General features: G+C 42.8%; 1 protein-coding gene across 1 annotated transcript in view; it reads right to left on the reverse strand.

The window, feature by feature from the left end:
* LOC129092199 (inositol polyphosphate-5-phosphatase A) overlaps positions 1–20,612 on the reverse strand; it is a 138,970-nt gene extending 118,358 nt beyond the window's left edge. The window contains exon 1 of the mRNA XM_054600038.1: positions 20,254–20,612. Within this exon, the coding sequence (XP_054456013.1) occupies positions 20,254–20,331 (78 nt within the window). The 5' untranslated portion in view covers positions 20,332–20,612. The remainder of the gene's footprint in view (positions 1–20,253) is intronic.
* Between the last annotated feature and the right edge of the window lie 1,055 nt (positions 20,613–21,667).

Consider the following 21,667-nt stretch of genomic DNA (forward strand, 5'->3'; position numbering starts at 1 on the left):
TTTTCTGATGAAAGCGTTTGTCACACTTGATGTGTTCAAAGACTGTCGGAGAGAAGAAAAGTTGATGGTAATGTCAGTTTTTACCCCTTCTTGTTATGATAATGTAGTTTTGATGATTGTTTAAAGAAAACATGCTCTTCCATCCCGCCGGCGGGTATTGGGGTTCAGAGGGGTCAATAACTAATTGTTCAACTTTCCACACTGAAGTCGGGACAAAAAGTCCAAAATGGACTCATTAGATAAATCCATGCAGGGCGGGAGTAATCTTCGGCTTAGTGCTGACAAAAAAAATAATAATAATAATCAACTGGTAATCTGTTTCTGTGTGAGAAAAATATGATCACACCTATAATGCAAATCCCTGTTGCCAGTGTCTGTGCACGGAGAGTGTGATTTCGCCACCGCCGCGTAACTGGTCCTTTATCATATTCTGCTGAAGTGTTATGCAAGTCAATTGTCAAATTTCTTTGTAACTTAAGTCATGTGAAGTACTGTCTAGCAAGGACGCAACAGGAAACAGTAGAGAGGAGGAGGAGGAGGAGGTCTGTAGTAGAAGTGTTTCCTTTAGATGACGGCACTACTTCCTGTGCAAGAATCATTCTAGTGATACTGTTACTGTACTACTGCTCTACTTCTGTCAGATCAACTCAGCATCATCAGTGCTGTTCATTTTCCTCCTCTCTCTGTACATCTTTTTTTTGTTTTCTTTTTTTTTTTGGGGGGGGGGTTGTTGTTGTCTGTCCTTATCTCGCGCCGCTCTCCTGCACACGGCATCCTGTTTGCACTTGGGCGGGACAAAACATTGTCTCTGTGTGACGCCGAAGACATTTCACAGGCTATCACGCTTTCAGCATGGGCCCGGTATCTCTATAATTGGGTTCTTCCTGCTGTGGGAAGGAGAGACGGAGAGAGAGAGAGAGAGAGAGAGAGAGAGAGAGAGAGAGAGTGAGAATGGAAAGAGAGGAGGGAGAAAGAGTGTGTGGGGGGAGAGACAGAAGGGTCAAGTTTCCATTTCCAACAGGACCCCGTTAAAATGTCTCAAAGGAGCCCCGCAACTATTCTTTTTCTGTCAGTTCTATGTGGAGCAGAAAAATTGACGTTGGGATCCGTGTCACTTAAAAATAGGTTGAATCCCTCATAGTACATCAGAGCCCAAAACCGGCACAAACCAGACTCACGCCGTCTAAAATATGTCTAAAACAAGAACATATCTCCCTAGTAGTCCTCTCATTTCATTTTTCCCCCTCAGGACTGACCTTCACTGAGTGCCAAAATAAAAAAACGGACTTCCAAAATAAACACTGCTGGGTTTCCACAACACAGCGCTCAAGAGGGCCCAGACCTCAGCCAGGACCCAGAGTGAGCGAGTCATGACTCCGGGACACCACAACAGGCCTCGGTGGTTAAAACCCAGGCCGGGCAACGACGCCGGGCACGCGACAAGCTTGTAAAAAGACCGTCTGCTGAAGGAGTTAAAATGTGTAAGTGAAGGCACCAGCTGAAACTGGAACCAGTACGGAAGGGTTTGGGTGGTGGATTTTAGACTTCTGGTGAATAAAAATAGTATTTATTTCCCATGACATTTCTATTTTCAAGTATCAGCCCCGCAGACCTGGTAGTGTCTCTACAAGCAGGGCGTACAGGATCGAAGTTTCCCTTTTATGGAAATTAGAGTTCACAATCGCTATGACACAGTTATTTGAAGAATTTCACAATCCAGTTTCACAACTTTCTAATGAACTGGCTTCACAGAGCAGTGGTTGGGCAAGTGATGAGGTTAGCCTACATTTCAGGGGACATTTCAAGTGTGTCAAGCCTGAGGAGTCAATAGCTTAATTTCAGAGTTAGAAGACTAGCCTAGAGTCCATGTAGGCCGATTGAAGGACAGAAGGAGAGATATGAAGCATCGTGGCCAAGTGTCGAAATAAGAAATGACATGTCACTCAGTTCCAGCATAGGGAAGTCACAAACGCACCTAAGTGGTTTTATTTGGCAAAAGGTCTACTGTGACAACACATTGACCCTGTTTACACTTAAAACAACACTCAAAATGTGTCTTGTGGGTGAATGGAGCGCCAAAAAGCAAGTGTTAGCAACAACCAAGACGCCATGTGATCTGTCTGAAAATCTGGAGAAGCCCATAGAGACACATTACGAGTGCATCAAGCATCTTCTTCGCCTGGAGCACAGCAAAGAATAGACCCAGTCTGCATTGTTTGATTTATTTTTATTTTATGCATTGCTGCCTCCCATCAGTTGCAGACAGAAATTATGTGCATGTTTATTTTAATATATAGCAGGGAAATGAGCCCCATGTTAATGCCAGGTGTGAACAGTGCCAATATAAATAACAAGACTTAAGGCCTTTACACACCGGGGGCGTTTTTTGATGCACGTTATGATATTTTTTCAGTTTATTTTTCCATAAATACTTTGAAAGAATGTGAATATGCTCAGCGTTCTATGAGAACAGACATTTTTCTGAGCGTTCGCAACACGAATAAAGGACTCAACCAATCAGGTTGTGGTAAACGTCTCATTGTTGAAGCCAGCAAGTCAATCTCATTTAGTCTCATTCAAAACGTGATTTGAGTGTTGACATATCTCGCCAGAAACCAGAGAAATGACCCTCATGCGCATGCTGCTGGATCATATAGATGAGTGGGAGCTGTGATGTGGGCGGACACTGAAAACATCAATGACCACCTGCACAAAGGGCAAACAATTTTGGGGCACAGCGGACTACAAAAAAATTAAGAAAAAATATATATTCTAAGATTTATTCCTATGTTTCACTGCTTTCAGGCATTTCGTCTCAACAAATAGCGTCCCCCGCTGTCTGTGGAGCTACATCTCCCTTTAGAGAGCAGCAGGTCTCACAGATCACCTCATCACTTTTACAGATGCAACCACCCGAGTTCCCATCAGCTGCAGTCTGTTTCCATTCATCATCTGATGCGTCCAATCACGTCTCCCGGGCGGCCCCGTCACCCTCTGGTGACCTTCCAGCAGAATGGAGGCATGCAATAAGACAGGACCAAATGGGGAAAAAGCACACGGTCATTCTGCCACACACACACACGCACGCACACACACGCGCACGCACACACGCGCACGCACACACACGCGCACGCACACACACGCAGACAGGATAAGGAGTGTAAACTGGTCATCATGAGAGACGCGTAAACAGGAATTGAGAGACAAAAGTTCTATGTAATCTCCCTGTTCCAGATATTCATACAAAGTTCCCAAACACTCTTTGGCCAGACACACACAGACAGACACACACACACACACACACAAAAAAAAACTAGACCATTCGGGCTAACTGATGTGAGGAAACTCCACTGAATCACACTGATGGATGATAAATACTGTGTCACCACCACTTCCCACCAAGGTCAAATGGACGTGAGTTTAAGGCACACACACTGGGCCAGCCGGTCATCTCTTCACATTACATTACATTACATTACAGTCATTTAGCAGACGCTTTTATCCAAAGCGACTTACAGGAAGTGTATTCAACATAGGTATTCAAGAGAACTACTAGTCACCAGAAGTCATAAGTGCATCTCCTTTCTTAAACAAGCATCTTAAAGCATAAGCCAGAGCAAAAGTATAGTGCAGAGGCAGATTACTACGAAAACAATAATTGCAACAGACTAGTCCGAATATAGTAAGTGCTACAAACTACTACGAATAGGATAAGTGCAGTAAACAAATACAAATTCAATAAGTGCAGCACAAATTCAATAAGTGCAGCAGTTCACCAGTGTGATGAACAAAAATGTATGACTGAGTTCACAATAACAACCATTTCACCGTTTGAAATAAGAGGGGGTTACTAGAGCTGGAGGTCTAGTTGGTTTAGTTTCTTCGGCTTGTCCCCATGTGAGAACCCCTTTGGTTTTCGGTAGGAACCTTTTGAAAAGATTCCACCTCAAACTTTTTCAGAGGGTTCTACCCAGAACCCAACAAAAAAGGTTCCACCTAGAACCCCCCTATGATACGTTCTACAGAGAAGCCTCCTATGGTGTAATGGCTTTCATCCAGAGCCTTCTCTGGAGGTTCTATTAAAAAACTTTTCCACCTTCTAAGCTTACTTACTTACAAGAACCCACCAATGGGGTTCTAGCAAGAACCCTTTTATATTTCAAGGGTTTCGTCTACCCGTAAGGGTCGGGGCTGATCTGGTGCAGCGTAACCCACAACAATCAGGGTTCACATCCACAGGTGTTTGGGGGTTGTGGGATGGGAGGATCTTTAAAACATCCAAGTTTTTTTATATCCTGAAAGAACTCTTTCTCCCAAAAAGGGTTCTTTGGATGAAAAGGGTTCTTAATGGAGTCTCAGAAGCAAAGTGTTCTTGGTTGAACCACAGCCCTTCAGGAATAACCCTTATTCGTAAGAATGTAGCTACTGGAGGGGAAAAAATAAGAAGAATAGCTGCCGTTGGGTCTGGTCTTCTTTTTGTTAGTGTTATTCTAATGTGATCCACATGTCTGCCCCCTTGTCTTAATGGCCCTCTCACACCTGCTGAATCAATTCATTTCTATAGAAACGCTGCAAGACTCTTTCATGTTAAGTTAGGCTTTGATGAATTCATAGTGTCTCGACTGTGCTTTCCTGTGGGTGCATCTCAACACTACACTGTACCTTTAAAAACAGTGCATTGTTGTATCATACTCATGACAGTAATCACATTTAATGGAAGGACACCGACAAGATTATGATACGGTGAATTTTTTGTATTGAATTGCAGCTCTCATGAATCCCATTAGGATGAATCATGTATATTGTAGGGGACAGTTAGCCTTTGAGAAAAGAGAGCAGGAACCAAAGGTTAAAACAAAGGTCATTGTGCTCCACATTTGCATGTTTATGCTTAATCACAACACATATCTGCTATCAAATCAATAAAAAATATTCAAAAATGATAATATATATATATATATATATATATATGATATATTGAGTCCAGCTAACTACCCTGACAACGGAATTTCAGCCTATGATATAAGACTCATCCCACAGCAGCTGTGTTTGGATCCATGTGTACAAATATTGAGAAGTGAGGGCAAAAGGACAGAAGAAAATAAAGTGCCTCAGTCATGACCAACGCCCAACGTGCTACATGTGGACTCAGCCTGAGAATGCAAACATGCAGTAGCTTTAACTCCACTTACACTCCACTTAACCGTCACTTTATCCAGAGACGGTCCAATAAGCACACACTCCATCAGCGTATTTGAACTGAAAATAACCCTGAGGCCTTCTGCTGGAGGTGAAAAAGGGTTCAGAATTTTTGCTCGAGGCAAATTTAGGAGTAGATTTTAAAAAAGCGGGGGATTGACAGATCTGGCCATTGGTAAACTTCTCGGGCTCGTAAATGTTTTTTAGGGAATCTTGCACTTCAGAGGGAGTGCTCGGAAGTTGAACAAGTGAACTAATACATGACAGTGAACGTGGACTGACAGGCGTGTGGCCTGATGAGAAAGCAACACCTAACCCCACTTATTTTCAGGTAATAAAAGCCCAATCGAAGACCATGGGTCTGTGTATCATAGGTTTAACCAGGCTACATTATACAGAAAGGGGGAAAACTTGACAATGTAGCTGCAAAGTTTTAAGACTTGAAATATTATTGCTACAGTCTACTGATAACTACAGGTAGAAATCCAGAGTGCAACAGAAGAAGACGTAACTAGGCCAGGTGTGTAAGGGGTCAACAACACCCTGCCTGTAAAATGGATGAATGCATCTTTATATCTCGACATATAAAGATAATAAAGATGTAGCACATGAGGACGCAGCCAGGCAATAGTATTTAGCTCATTTTACAAGACAGGAGCACAAACCAGATGCCAAACCTTGTAAACCCTCAGATTCTTTTGTGTCTGACAGTTTCACGGCTATTGGAGGTCTTAAAATAGTCTATACGTGATATACTACTTCAATAGTACAGTAAAGCAGGGGTGTTTTTACAACCAGACTGATACAGTGAGCAGGGCTTGTGCAGGAACATACATTTAAAAGTTTTACTTGGACAATTTAACAAGGTTTCCATTTGTCACTCGGCACAAAGCAAATACCTGTAAAAGCTAAATGAGGAGCATTAGCAGATGGATAAATGTACTCCTTTTTCCCTTTCTAACTAGCTCCTCGCTGGCCAAATTGGGTAATAAAGCCACATGAAGCAGGCAAGGTGGAGACGGGGCCATCTGTTCAGCTATTGTGTAGACAGGCATCTCAGGGCAGGCCTGTCCCATGGAGCTCGAAGGGACGATTGGACACTTTTCTGAAGGAGCGCTGACAGGCGGCGGGCAAATGGCCAGGGCAAGCCTTCAAACAAGTGTGAGTGTGTGTGTGTGTGTGTGTGTGTGTGTGTGTGTGTGTGTGTGTGTGTGTGTGTGTGTGTGTGTGTGTGTGTGTGTGTGTTTTTCTTCCTTTTTATCTACAGCCCTGTCAATTCAATGACCACTTAAATCGCTACTCGACTGTCCGTCTTTCTGTTCAAATCTATGTACCGAAACAACTGTTTTCTGCTCCAGTCAAAAAACTTTAGCTCTTTCATCAATCAAGCCGAATGAAGCACCTTTGATGCAGCAAGTGTTGCAACTGCAGGATATTTCAATATAATTTAGAACGTGTCCGGTTTTGATTGTATAGAAGTCTATGTGAAAATGACTATACTTAGTATAGTGTTAAGTCTTCTTCAATACAACATGATGTTCATTTAGTAAATGATGGTCGCATTTAGAGTCAAATAGACAATAAAGCAGGGTATGGTTATCCAAGATGGTAATAACCAAAGTGATGAACTCAAGGCTTTAAAACCGCGGTCCACAAACCAATGGGTGACGTCACAACATCTACATCCACTTCGTACCTACATTCTATGGTCGGCACCAGAAATACTAGCCGGTTAAACCTGTTATCATTATAATTCTATAGATAGCTCGTATGCTGCAGACTAAAGCTAGTAACCTAGCATGCTATGAGTCAACAACATTGACGAGTTCATCAAAAAGGTACATTTCCTACCGGGCGAAGCAGACAGGAGGGACATATTAATTTCAGCAGCAATTCAATTCCAATTTGGTTATTGTAAAATGTTATTAACGATTTCAAATTGCTCTTATAATATACAGAATAGGATTTCCTGACAAAGTTTTACCTTATAGACTAAATTGTGCACAATTTTGAATGTTCTCTTACTTTTAGACTTGTTGACTAGTCTAACTTAAGCCTTCGGTTCAGACGTTAGAGGAAATAAGTCGTCAGGAACATCCCTAGTTGCTGTTTTTGTCTCTGGAAGAGGAAACTTGGGTGAGACTAAGTACCTGACACAGTTTCCCAGGCTCCGGGACCATGGGACCCTTATTTCCGGCAACAACATTAAGAAATAATAGGATGTCTTGGACAAAGATATTCTTGTGGAAGAGGTTTATAAATAGCTGCCAGAGGAGAGGCAGGAGTGGAGGGGAGACCAGGGAGGGTCTGCATTGTTCCAGCTGTCTGCAGTGGAAACTTTACTGTCGCTGGTGGAAGACCAAGTGATAACACTCGGCAAAGGCCAGGGATGATAAGGCAGCGAGTGGGACCACACACACACACACACACACAAACACACACTCTGCACAAATGCACGCATATGCTGGAAAACTGGCAAAGCCCCAGTGACAATTTCAGAAACAAAGGGGGAAATCAGTGGGGAGGGGTCGTACTCCCACCCAGCTGTTCACGGCAAATCAGCAGAGTCAACAATAGAGCTGCAGCTAACCCTGCATATTTAGCTCAGAGGAAGAGACCACTGTTACTGTAAAAGACACAATGTTCTGTTCAAAATATATTGAATATAATTCCCTTTCATTATGAAATGTTGCGCTATTCTGTAGTGCTTTTTTACAAAATTAATCAACTTTTTAATTTATTTTTTACTTTGACACAGTAGGAAACGAATTTGAGAGAAACATTTGTTAACTCCAGGTATTTACAAGATTGCTTCCAGAGCTTTCTGCCTCATCACACGGCCTTCATCAGGAAATGGAGCATGCTCAGTTGTTATCGAGACTGAAAAAGTATTCATAAATAAATGTGCTTAATTCATAAATATAATACATAGCATAAGAATGACTTCATTCATAATTAGACTACCTTCTGTTGAGAGTAAACAAAAATAAATGTTTCCCTGTACATTTGCTTTTTACTCTGAATGAACTGACTTCTGTGCACTGTTACACCCATGATAATGACAGTCTTTGTTTTTCATATTCATATAAAACGTATCTAATCTTATATGATAACAACTGTACTATATGGCTTGTCATTCACCAGTAGATGCTTCACAGGAAACATGGCCATTTGTTTAAAATAATCCTAATAATGCTAAATAGGGGATGCTCATGAAAACTAATGTGTTTGCGATTGCTATAGATGTTGTGTCAGCTTTTGGCTAAAGGTCGATTTTACAGTTTGAGAATACAGAACTAATCTGATGTTCGCTATTAGGGAAAAAAATCATACATATATAAACATTCAAACCGTTCTGGTCCTTCGTTTCCTCCAGAAGTGAGGCTGAGAGTGGGAGGACTAATGATGCAGTAATTAAAGCAGGCGCCAAGCTCCAACACCACAGCAGCTTGCTGAGGAGTAAGACTCAGTGGTGTGCAGCTGTCCCACTGTTTGCATCTGAAGGAGGGAAACAGCATGCGCATTTTGGAAAATAATATCCCCATGCACTGTACATCGACAGTCACTATTCCATACTATAAATGCTGAAGTAATATAAACACAAAGCTGAATCTCATTGGAGTGCCATGTGACATATAACAGGAGTATCAAGCTATTTCAGTAGTGATGGAGGGCTAGTAGCGAGTGTGTATTAGTGTGTGTGTGTGTGTGTGTGTGTGTGTATTATGTATTGCTCTATCAGCCTACATCTTGGCTTGCCTTAAATGGAAAGCAGAGGGTGTCAAACAGTCAAATACTGATGTTCATTGGGAGGGCGTTTTCCATTATGGCTTGGAGGGTTGTTGAGAGAAACCAGACGTAGTCCTGAGTGACAGGAGATACACTTTTGAGCAATGCGGCGTGAACACACTTTTTAAATTCACCAGGAAATGTATATTTATGAGTGAATCTTACTGGATTATTTAGAGAAGCACGGCGTAGGGTTAACACCATCCGGGTGCTCTGACCGACGTCACGACTGAGCAGAAAACCCAGAAGAGGCCGGAGGGGAAAAAAAGGTACAGTCATAAGCGTAGTGAGTACCAGGCTTCGGCTTGCTGACTTGGCCAGATCAGCTAGTACTTTTTCAGGTCGGGGCGGGGGGGGGAGGGGGGGGGGCACGTTGGAAAGAAAACAAAGGCCTTAACTGGGAAATATTCACCCACCGACCGTACGTGGACCAGAGACAATAAGCACTCTCCATCGAAGGCTTAGGGTTAAATAAACAGCGGCCCAGCGGGGATGCGTGGCCGAGTGCGTATGGGAAAAAGATAAAGGGAGCTGAGTGAGCGTAGAGGTCTCTGCAGGGGATAAAGGGAGTGGGAAGAGAGAAGGAGTGCGATTAATAAACCAGATGTAAAGAATCTAGAGAATAAGGCGAGACCACGGCCTGTGAAAGCCCGCTAATAAAGACAGTCCACGTATCCGAAATGTATGTTTTGTTTGAGTACACCACAGCATGTCTGATGCAACACTCGTCCTATGCCCTGAAGATATTTGAGGAGTTCTTTGTAAGATGTAAAAGTCAACGGCAAAGTTAATGGTTACGTTATTTACTGTAAACCGAGAAGCTTGCTCTGGTGTTTACTCAGTGAAAACAATGTCAACATTATACACATAAACTGATGTATGTGTAATTGGTAATCTAAATGAGGTACATCATTGTTTTTGGGAAACAAGCTTATTTACTTTCTTGCCTCAAGTTACATGAGAGGATTGACAACACTCTAGTGCCTAAAGACTAAATATAAAGATACAGTTGGTTGGCTTAGCTTAGCATAAAGACTGGAAGCAGAGGGGAACAGCTAGTCCAACAAAGCATCTTTAAAAGATCATTAATTTACATGCTTTATCTTGTTTGTTTGATTTTCTATGTAAATGTATTTAACAAGGCAGCAAACTCTAATTCTGAAAAGGGAAGTCAAGTGCCTTAAACTTGCTTTCCTTCTACTGACCATCAGAGGGCGACTCCTCTGGTTGCAAAAAGAAGTCAGATTGTATAGAAGTCTATGAGAAAATTACCCTACTTCTTACTTGATTTATCACCTCAGTAAACATTGTAAACATGGGTTTATGGTCTCAATCTCTAGTTTCAAGTCTTCTTCAATACAGCATGATGTTTATTTAGTAAATGATGGTCCCATTTAGAGTAAAATAGACCATAAAGCAGGGTATGCTTTAGGGGCGTGGCAACCTTGTGATTGACAGGTTGCTACCAAGGCGTTGTCTGGTCTAGGAGTTCTCTGTGTTTTTCGTTTTGGTACTCTAACCCTTTCACAGTGTGTTTTCAGTTGATGAAATTTAGTTGTAACATTTTTGGCGGCCTAAATTTGACTAATTAGGCAATCAGTTGTACTTAGCTCCACCCTCTCATGTCACTTCTGGTACCAAAAAAAACTAGATGGCGAAAGAAAAAAAAACAAGATGATGATGGGCAAAAGCTTAACACAAGGCCTCAAAACCATCTTCTTATGAACAGTCCATGTACATAACCCATGTAATCATGTGAGGTAAGGGCTGCCTCTAAGGAAGTCAGGTGACATGGTATAAAGAGCAACAAAGTCTGCTTAGGTAGGAGGGGAGGGGGATGGATGGATGGGTCTGAGGATCACAGGACTTTCACTCAGGAGGCCGCTGTTCGTGTCCTGTGTGAAACCAAAAATCGACTTATTTTACTTTACTTCACTTAAGTACTTACTTAGTTAAGTACGTAAGTTACCCAAACCATGATCTTTTCCTAAACTAATGCTGAAGGGGCATGCAAAGGCACACTGATTGCTTTTGTTGAACTAATTATATTTTGTAATGTATCATTCAAACTTCATGAGGATCCTTCGATATGTGGGAGGGTCTCAAAGAAGGTGACCCCTGAAATCATTTGATAGATCTTAACTCTGAACTTGCCTTAACAAAAGCACAGTTTAGGGAACAGATCCTTCAAACATGTCCCGTTTAACACAATACGGCCATTTATGAATTAACCGCACTGAAACTGAGGTACTGCTGCTGACCCTGGAATGACGTACTTTAACAAATCAGGGAAAATCAAGTCCGCAAAGCGATCCATTCCATTTACCCAATCTGCACGTACACGTGACGTCTGTGACCAACTAACAATTTTACGCATCCTTTTTTTCCTGAACAGAACCCTGCAGCTGCTGGTGATATGAGCTGGTTGGTATAACATGGAGCAGAGCAGGGAGGACATAAATCTCGAGGTCCTGCTCCGGCGACAAAACCGGCCGGCTTTTATTGAACAAGATAGGCTTCTATAGAGATTTTATTTTAAAGCATCTGCGTGTCTCCCTAACAGACTCTGGGAGAAAACACAGCCGGATGGAGAGAAAAGCATGCGCATCACAAACTAAGCAAGAGGTGTAAAAATGGCATCATCACGACAGATCGCACGGAAGTGAAGTGAAGTGGATCACAGATAGAAACATAAGTGGACAGGAGGCCTGCGGTTGCTAAGCGGACTCTTTGAAAGATACACTTAGGGTTTACAGGATGGAAGTGAGCCAAATTCCTCAGATAAACAGCGCTGACGCAAAGCTTGAGCACGGCACATAAACTGTACCCAGGATTCCAGGTATAAATACCCACACTTTACTGATATAAAAACATAAAAACTCTATCCAAACCCAGACTACAAAGTCGTTCTCAGACAGGATCGAGGCTCTGCTTCTGAGCGTCCTAGTTGTAACGGAACCCACATTTGGTCCACAACCAAAGAGTTTGAAAAACCATGAGAAGAACACAAAGCTAAAAAAAAAAAAAAAAAAAAGAAAATCGACCACATCACTATGTAAACAGAAGAGAAAGGTCATGATGACACCTATATCAAACGGCTCACAGGAGTTAAAAAACGACTCACCACTGAGGTGCGATACTGCAAAACAACAGTCTAAACTCAAGGCCACAAACTAGGTTGACAGCAGGACATTATAATATCTTTGTAGCTTTTTTACAGCCACGTCTAGCATTCTTCATCACAACTTATGGCCGATTTGCAGTCTAAAAATGCTTACAATTACTTATTGAGCAAAGAACATAAATATGCACACCAGAAGAATTAAAGTGCTACACATGCTTATGTCAGTCACCAGAATTTGATTTCCCATGTGGCTACTGATGATGCAGGATCACAATCGCCAAAATTGTCCGATCAACAAGCTACCTGTAAAAGAAATCAGATTGTGTAGAAGTCTATGAGAAAATGATCCTACTTCTCTTACTTCTCACTTGATTTATTCCCTCAGTACTGTCTATAATCGAAGCACCGTGGTTACATCAGTCACCTAATAAGCCCTACATGTTTATGAGCACGGAGCATGCTGTTTTAAACCCGTTAACCAAGAAACCTGGTTTGTTACTATAATACATGTAAATGGGTTAGAATAACCCAGATATAGCTGACACATTTACCTCCATATTAAACACATTATCGTGTGATACACCACTTTTCATTTTAATCGCTCCAAATAACACACTTATTAACCAGTTCAGAGCTGTTAATCGTCTGACTTTAATTAGCCTGGTTAATCACTATGGCTAATGCGACAATGGCTGGAGGTGATTACTACCTCGTGCACTGAAAGGAAAAATCCAAAAATGAATGTCTCTGATGACAAATTAAATGTGACCTCAACAATGTGTGGACCATGACTGCGACACAAGCAGACACAATGACTTGATGCCTCTTCCATTGTGCTACTGTATGTCAATGCTCATGGGGACTGAACCCCCCTTTAATGTTGTCTCCTTAGGGAATCTCATGAATGAGTCCTTGGCCTCATCTGTTGGGATGTGTGTGCGTGTATGTGTGTGGGGGGGGAGAGATTTTCCCATCCTGGATAATTATGTCTCTCTTGGACTGAACCCAGGGTTGGCCTGCTCCGCGTCCAAACGCTCCCACCCTTATCCCTGTTCCTTATCAGGGCCCAATGGGGGCCTGGCTACTCATTGTCCTGCTGCTCACACACACACACACACACACACACACACACACACACACACACACACACACACACACACACATTATCAAATCCTCCTCCTGAGTAGGGGAGTCAACAAACTCTGGGAAAAGTTGGCCGCGTCTGTAAAGTCCCTGTCTCACGTTAGGTGTCAGAGTCCCCCCTCCAGGATTCACATGTATGTCTGTGAGTGCGTCATTTCCCTAGAGAGACCACCACTATAAACTCTGCCGTCTGGTTCAGTGAGTGACTGCTTATTTTTCCTGGTAAAAGCAACAGCTCAGACCAGCTGGGAAGTGTGGGGTGAGGTGGGGGAGGGGGGTTCTCCATCAGCAACATGATCAGGGCCACACCTCTGCTCAGACTCTACAGGCTCTTCTGTTCTGGGGCACAGCGACCTGACTCAGCACGTTGGTGATGCGGCTCAGAAAAAAAACAAAAAAAACAGCAGATGCCATGATACTGTTCTGCCGTCAGTTATTCGTTGCCATGTGTCGGATGCTTCAGGGGGCAATGTGGAGGAAAAATGTGCACACATGCGCTGTGAGGTTGTTTTTCATACCGAGGGCATTCTGCCGTTTCTTTATTTGGATAAGGTGAGGGATGATTCAACGCATGACCTCGGTTCCGTTTTGGAAATGCCATCAGCCAAATAGACAGCTCTGAAACAGCAAGATGTCAGACCTTGGGTTCGTCTGAGGGGAGGCGGACGTCCAAAAGAACCCCGAAGTCATTTAGGTGAAGTCAGAGGGCGACTTGAGTAAAGAAAGTGCGGAAACCGAGACTTGTGTCCGTTTGATGATGCAAACGGCAATCATGCACAGTCGATCACCAATGCCCGGTGATGTGTTCCGTCAGGAACAAAAAGGGAAAAAGGTTTGCAGAGTCTTATCTAAAGAAGTGTTTGCACCATCGACTCTCCTTTCATAACTGTCTGCCAAACTATTCCTCATTTGAGAAGCAGTTTAAATCCTCAAAGATCAGGCCTATCATCAGCAGTTCTGTTGAAATGAATGCATTTGGCATTTCTAAATGTCCTTTTTCCAAATCCAGAATTCCCATAAACGTCGCTCCATGGAATTAATCTTGCGGTTTCCCCTAATGAATTCAGATGAATGCTAAAAATTGAGATGACCGCTGCAAAATAGCTGAAGGCGTTAAGGTGGTGACATCCCAAAACAGTGAGCTGCTATCCCTTTATGTGACCTTATCATTTTTGGGAGAGCTACCTTGTGCCGCCATCATGGTGACAAGCTGGAACAAGCAAACAATCCATCATGAGAACGACTGGCTGTGTGAAGAAAAAGCACTGAGTAATGCAGACACTGGGGGCTTACATTCTCATCCTCAACCCCCCCCCCCAGGTTGGAGTTGTAATGGGAAGCTCCACACAGCTGCAGGGCTCACCTTAAAGTGTTCCATCATCACAGCCTGCTGTGGCAACATCTTTGAGCTTTTGATGCAAATGAATAAACATGATACACTGTACATTGAGCAAGAGCACACAATATGCAAAATCTACAGTAGGCTGTTTATTGTGCGGTGTTTGACTGACAGATTGCAGCATTCATTACATTCTTACACTGTCACACTCACCACAGAGGTGTTGTTTTAAAATGAAAGCGTTCTTTTTTTCCCATCAAGGTTCCAAGGGAGCTGGGCGGAAGAATATGTTGTACTTCTCACTTTTTCGTTCCCTGCTGGTGGCAACTCTCAGCTCTTTTCCAGCATCTTTTTTGTTCCCCTTTGAAATTCTAATTTTGTGTTATGACAGGATGGAAGAGGGCAGAGCAGGAGGGGAGGGGGGGTGAGGGAGAAAACCAAAATAGCATCATCTGATCTTTCTTTCATAAATCTTTCCACTCCTGCAGCAACGGACTGGATTGGACTTTTGGCAGAGGAAGAAACACAAAATCAGGCCGTCAGATGAAGTATTTAGACACGGGCTAAAACTTCTCCTCATAAAACTTGAGCCAAAAAACAAAAGAAGAGAAACTGGAGAAAAACACAGAGAGCTGAGTAAAGCATTTACATGAAGAATAAAGCAGTTTCCACACTGCTGGGTTATTCCATTTCATCCTCGAACACAGCATCACGTCTGGCATCACATATTTACACTGAGACCGCCAGCGCTAAAAATACACACGCCCTGAATTACATTATTCAGTTACGGAATTCACAACCACCAGCCATGTGACTGACGGCTAAATAAAGTCTGTGGGCCAGACCCAGTAACATCTTCCCATAATTACTAGGAAAGTACCTTTGGAACCCCACTGACCCGTCTGCTAATGAGATGCAGAGGAGGAGGTCTGGTAATGACAAAGACCACTCAAACTTCACTTCCTGGTTTGAGGACAAACGTTTTCCTGCTCTATGGAGGTTAAGTAGCGTAAATATGGCGGCTCAGTTGGGTCTGGGGCCGCCTTAGCCACATGATGAAAAGGAAGTTTGAAGACCAAACCCTGAAGAGGTAGCTATTCATAGCCATCTATTGCACAAGAAGAGGTGCGTGTAATCAAAAACAGAGTGGTCGTAATCAAATAACAACCACGCCGGACAGCGTTTACCGCAATGAGAGCGCTGGAGGATGTTAGGATGATGCGAGCAACAGCGAGGAGTCGATGCACGGGGCAACACAATCTCAGCAATAAAAGCTGGCGGGAGAGTCGGCACCCGATTTGGATCATTTGGGTTAATCCTGGAAAGTCTCCTAAAGTCATGATGTGATCTCTGTACGAGAGCCAGATTCAGTTCCCCTTAGAGATCACTTCGTGGACGAGGACACTCGAATCACACCTACAGTTTGTTTTCTCTGGGTTGCGCCACAGCGGGAAAAAAAGTTAACTTTGTTATATTTTTGTTGGGTTTATTTAGGTTAAGACTGCACAAACGCAAGCAAACCGAAGCCTGCTGTAAACATAACTAGCAAGGACGTCTAAGTGGTCCAGGTTTTGGGTGGTGGAAGACCAGTGGAGGACCGCTTGCATTAAGAGTCCCTGCAGCTTATCAAGTGGAGCATGATGGACGTACCTGCGCGGACTCGTTCTGAAATGTGTTTTCTCACATGGTCACGTCAGGTACGTGGATTCTAGGCGGCGGCTTGCATTCAGCACTCGAGTGTTTTCTTAAAAAGGTTTCTCAAGCACAAACTTTCCATTTTGGAGCCTGTAACTGGTTTGTTGATGCCTTGACACGTCAACAACTACGCCACCGTCCACTTTCAGAACAAAAACCTGCAACTCAGGCGTAGCTGAGCTGTTATTTGGTTTGTCAGGCCAGCACGGTGTGTGTGTGACCACCTGTTAAAACAAACCAACGACAAAAAGGACTCCAGAGCTCTCTGAACGAATTTCAACGAGAGCATTTCCTACATGCTGGCACGAGTTTTCGAACCGGAGCTCAGCTCAGCTGTGACCGATAACTAATGCAGCGGCTTCACTCCATCATCAGCTTCGTATGTTCATCAGGTCGGCGTTATAGTGTCTGTTTTTAGGCTTTTTTTAATGCTGAAGGACTTTTTTTCCAAGAAACTTACGAGCGCATCTGTAGTAAACACAAAACTTTAAGTGATGATTTTGTCTGATTCATTGTTGAGAAACGCAGTTTTACAGATCTGTTGATTAAATCAACTAAACGATTAGTCGACAAAATGGTATGAGCGTTAGTCAAGTAAAATGTCTTTGGTCAAGGACAGCCCTAAAAGCAAGCTACTTATGGATTTAATAACGAATTTGTGCACTCACTCTCTTTTAGCCTTTTTTCTTATGATGGCCGTTTGCAGGTTGTTAGTTTATCAAAATAATTAAAGTCCCCATATTGTAAATAGTGAGATTTCATATCTTTTATAGACAGGTCTGATGACAGGTCTATATAAACACTGTGAAAGTATCGAACCCTCAGTCCATGGAGAAATACAAACAGCTCGGATTCAGTAACTGTACCTTTAAAAAAAAATCGAAAAACACAGTAGGAGAACCATAAAGAGTTGGGTTTTTTTTAACATTAACGTGTTGTTCAAGTTGAAACCCAAAACGCAAATACAGTCTGAACCCGCAAAATGAGCATAAACATGTCCCCTTTAATTCGCTTCATCTATGGTGAACTGTGTACCATGAGCGGACATCGTATCAGGAATCCTGCGGGACCCTCGGGAATCCCACAGTGCATTTCCCACTGTGTCTTCAGGGTGGGAACGGACATACATCACAAACACAAAGTGAGCATGTGAAACTCACAGAAAAAGCAAATAATGCTGAACTCCTGGATGGGCTGAGCTGGAGGATGACTGTTTGCCTTTTGCTTAAGATGTTGTTCAAACAATAACTAAAGTGAGAGAAAATGATAATTGGCTAAACATCACAATGGGTTTTAATCACCATGCATGGGCGACGATGAGTGGATTTTAAAACAGACACAACGGATTAGAGATTATTTTCCATATGAATAAGTAACATTGTCAGAGAAAGACCCAGACGAATAGGATTACAAGCGGACATTTATCTGGAACAACAGTACTGGGAGACTTAACAGTTGAGGCAGAGTTGGGGGTCTTGTTCCCATCCGGACACCTACGGTAAATGGATTGCCGACACAGCCATGGAGCTTTGATGCAGTTTATAAATTGGCCATCTAATAATGTATGTTTAATGGTTAAAGTGCTCTATAGGAACTTTAGCTACTGAGCTCACTACTCAGTGGGAGTTTGTCCATCCCTTAACGAAGAAAGTGTTGCTTTTAACATCAGTGAATCTTCAATTAATTCATGCTTAAGTTATATTTGCTGAAAATTAGGAGAGGGACAAACATTCAATGGGACAGAATTTTTGTAATAATATTTTTATTACAAACATTTTTAAGTGATGCGTATTTATTTTTTAGATTTACTTATTCGTTTTATTAACAGGGTGTGTTTTAAGTACACAGAAATATGCTTTTTCGTGCCATTTCTGCTTTCAAAATCAACATAGTCTTCCTTTAAACCTAAACCACTCCATAAAAATACATTTACAAAACTTAATTTCCCACATGGCCACCAGTTTTATTAATAAAAAGAGACTTCCTCTGCACGCTCCACATGTATGGCGCTCACAAACTCTAGCCGCGTAGTTCTCGCTTAAAACCTGCAGGGTCCAAACTCCCAGAGGCCATAGCAGCGTGTGATAACACAGCCAGCATCAGTCAATGTTAAACTTATTAATTGAGCTGTGCATATTGCACATTTGAGGCTTTAATCAATACCCGGAGAGTGGCACCACTTGTTCAAACACATGTACGACTGCATGGTGAGGCTGTTTACATTGGTTATGGCGGTAAACACAGGAGCCCGCAGCCATGTAATGCGAGTAGCAATGGGTAGGGGAAAGTTATTTTCCCATCAAGGGGTCAAACTCTACGAGATGATATGGGAATAGAACTCTAAATGGCCTAATGCAGTTCATATGGTATCTTGTGGGATCAGGGTCAGATGGAATTTTCTTCACAGGGGACCTTATGTTGGAAAAAGCAGTGGACAAAGACCCCATTGAGCTCATGTATGCATCATGAGGGGTGCCAACACACTGCAGACTGCCTCATATATGACCAACGCACCCATTCATAGAAGGAAACTTCTATTTTTTTTACTCCGTCTGTTAGAAGTCTAGGGGGGAGACAAAAAAAGAAAAATTCACAAGACACCAAAAGCGTGCTGCTTGTGTGAGAGACGGGCTATTTATAGGGTTGCTCCAGTGAGGGAGACGGCTCTTCCTTCATGTTTGGGATCGGCCTCCTCACGCGGGTGAGAGGGGCGAGAGGAAGAAGGGGGTGGGGGACTCTCTCTATTGACACTGAAAGTGACAAAGTGGTTGAGTTTAGTATGAGGTGATGGTAACGGTTACACTCTCTGCCGTCGTTTAGTGCCACTAGGTACCGAGTTACGGCCTTGACGCAGACACATCTAGGAGTCCAAACTCACGATAATAGCCATAAATCATTCAGCAACCTGCGCTGACACTCCTTAGGAGGCCTGACACACCTATTCTCACACGGAGAGCATGCTCCGCTGCTTTCTTCAGCCAAGCAAAGTGGCTTTATCTAGAGCGGACATTTGAATGCTGCTTGTTGTCATGATGATGCAAATGAGGATGTTGGTGAGTTTACAATCTCAATTGGCATCGGTGTTACTCATGACACCGTTTACGACAGATACTGTGAGATAGTTAATGCACGGCAGCTCTGACATGAATGAAGAAAAGAAAAAAAAGGGTGTAAAACATAAAGATACCGCGCTGTATGCAGCAGAAACACACAAATTAAGCAAACAGCCTCCCGGTGATGCAATGAGAAACAAAAAACACTTCTGGTCACGACCACAAACATCAGCAAACTTCGACATTTAGAGTGGTATAGGGGTTTGTATTCACTTATTGAATTTGTATTTGTTTACTGCACTTATCCTATTCGTAGTAGTTTGTAGCACTTACTATATTCGTATTAGTCTGTTGCAATTATTGTTTTCGTAGTAATTTGCCTCTGCACTATACTTTTGCTCTGGTTTATGCTTTAAGATGCTTGTTTAAGAAAGGAGATGCACTTATGACTTCTGGTGACTAGTAGTTCTCTTGAATACCTATGTTGAATACACTTCCTGTAAGTCGCTTTGGATAAAAGCGTCTGCTAAATGACTGTAATGTAATGTAATGTAATGTTTGTGCTTCAAAAAAAAAAAAAAAACAGCTGCTTTAACTTAGAGGAGTTTGGTGATACTTGCTGTGATGCACACAAGCAAAGCAGAATCACATCAGTGGGGAGTTTCTCTGCAAAAGGTAAACTCAGTAATGGGCTCCACACATCTGTGCATTGCCTTTCATACAGAATACATCCCTGCTTGTGCAGAGTACATAACCTCTAACACACACAGCTAACATGTGTGTCTTTACATCGTGAGGCCCATGTGTGCACACATGACACACACACGTCGTGACCAGCTGAGACGTCATGTAACATGGAGATGGCGGTGTGAAATTGAATGAATTGACAGGTTATCAATGGAGAAACTCACATCCTCGAACAGAGATCCGACGTTGGCTGTCACCAGCAGTATTCCTGTGCCTTGTGCTGCTGCCAGCTTCCCTGCCATAATGCTCTCTCTCTCTCTCTCTCTCTCTCTCTCGCAGGTGGGTCGGGGATCGAACAGCGGTCTTCACGGTGTAAGGCGGCGGCGGCGGCGGTTTCTTGTGCTACTTTCTCACGTACACAGCCATCGTAAAAGTTCCCGTTTTTTAATCCACAGCGAGTGAAGCCCGAAGGCTCTGGTTCATTTCAGAGCCGAGTGTGGTTTCCCTTTGGCTCCCTTTAGCGCGGGTGTTAAAAGTGTCTCCCTCGGAAAGCAGGACTCCGTGCCAGGACCATCGCCTTCCCCGTCTGGAGCGGATTGGCTGGAGCTGCTCTGACGTCACCGTGCCAATGGAAACACGGGCCCCGTCTTAGCCAATGGAAACACGGGCCCGTCTTAAAGGGCCAGCGCGCCGTAAACACAGCCCCTGACGTCACGGCGTCTAATAATGTATGTTTAATGCTTAAAGTGCTCTATAGGAACTTTAGCTACTGAGCTCACTATTCAGTGGGAGTTTGTCCATCCCTTAACGAAGAAAGTGTTGCTTTTAACATCAGTGAATATTCAATTAATTCATGCTTAAGTTATATTTGCTGAAAATTAGGAGAGGGACAAACATTCAATGGGACAGAATTTTTGTAATAATATTTTTATTACAAACATTTTTAAGTGATGCGTATTTATTTTTTAGATTTACTTATTCGTTTTATTAACAGGGTGTGTTTTTTTCCCATCAAGGGGTCAAACTCTACGAGATGATATGGGAATAGAACTCTAAATGGCCTAATGCAGTTCTGACGTCACGGCGTACATTGTCGGACACAACCACGACCACGGCGACCATTCAGTTTGTCCACCTATAGTAATAATAATTAATAATAATAATTAAGGCTTTATTAGTCCCACAATGGGGAAATTATTTCTCTGCATTTGACCCATCCCAGAGGAGCAGTGGGCTGCAATGAAGCGCCCGGGGAGCAACTTGGGGTTAGGTGTCTTTACATTACAGTCATTTAGCAGACGCTTTTATCCAAAGCGACTTTGGATAAAAGATCACATCATGCAGCGTGAAAAGCACGTATGTACTTAATGCGTGATGGTCTGTGAATAATGCAGAAGAGTCACGCTGTGTTGCTGCCAGATGTTTGGTGTCAGAAGCTAAGAGGTGACGGGATGAAACATCACTGATCATTATTTTCTCTGCAATAAATGCAAAAACATGACACCTGATATAGCTTGCATTAATAAGTCGGTTGCTTAATCTTAAAACAAGCGGATATTGTGGCTATTTATGGACCCTGGCTCCCTTGAAAAACTTACATATCATTCACCCATTCACACACTGATGACAGGCTACCAT

This window comes from Anoplopoma fimbria, chromosome 6 (assembly GCF_027596085.1).
Source record: "Anoplopoma fimbria isolate UVic2021 breed Golden Eagle Sablefish chromosome 6, Afim_UVic_2022, whole genome shotgun sequence".
NCBI lineage: Eukaryota > Metazoa > Chordata > Actinopteri > Perciformes > Anoplopomatidae > Anoplopoma > Anoplopoma fimbria.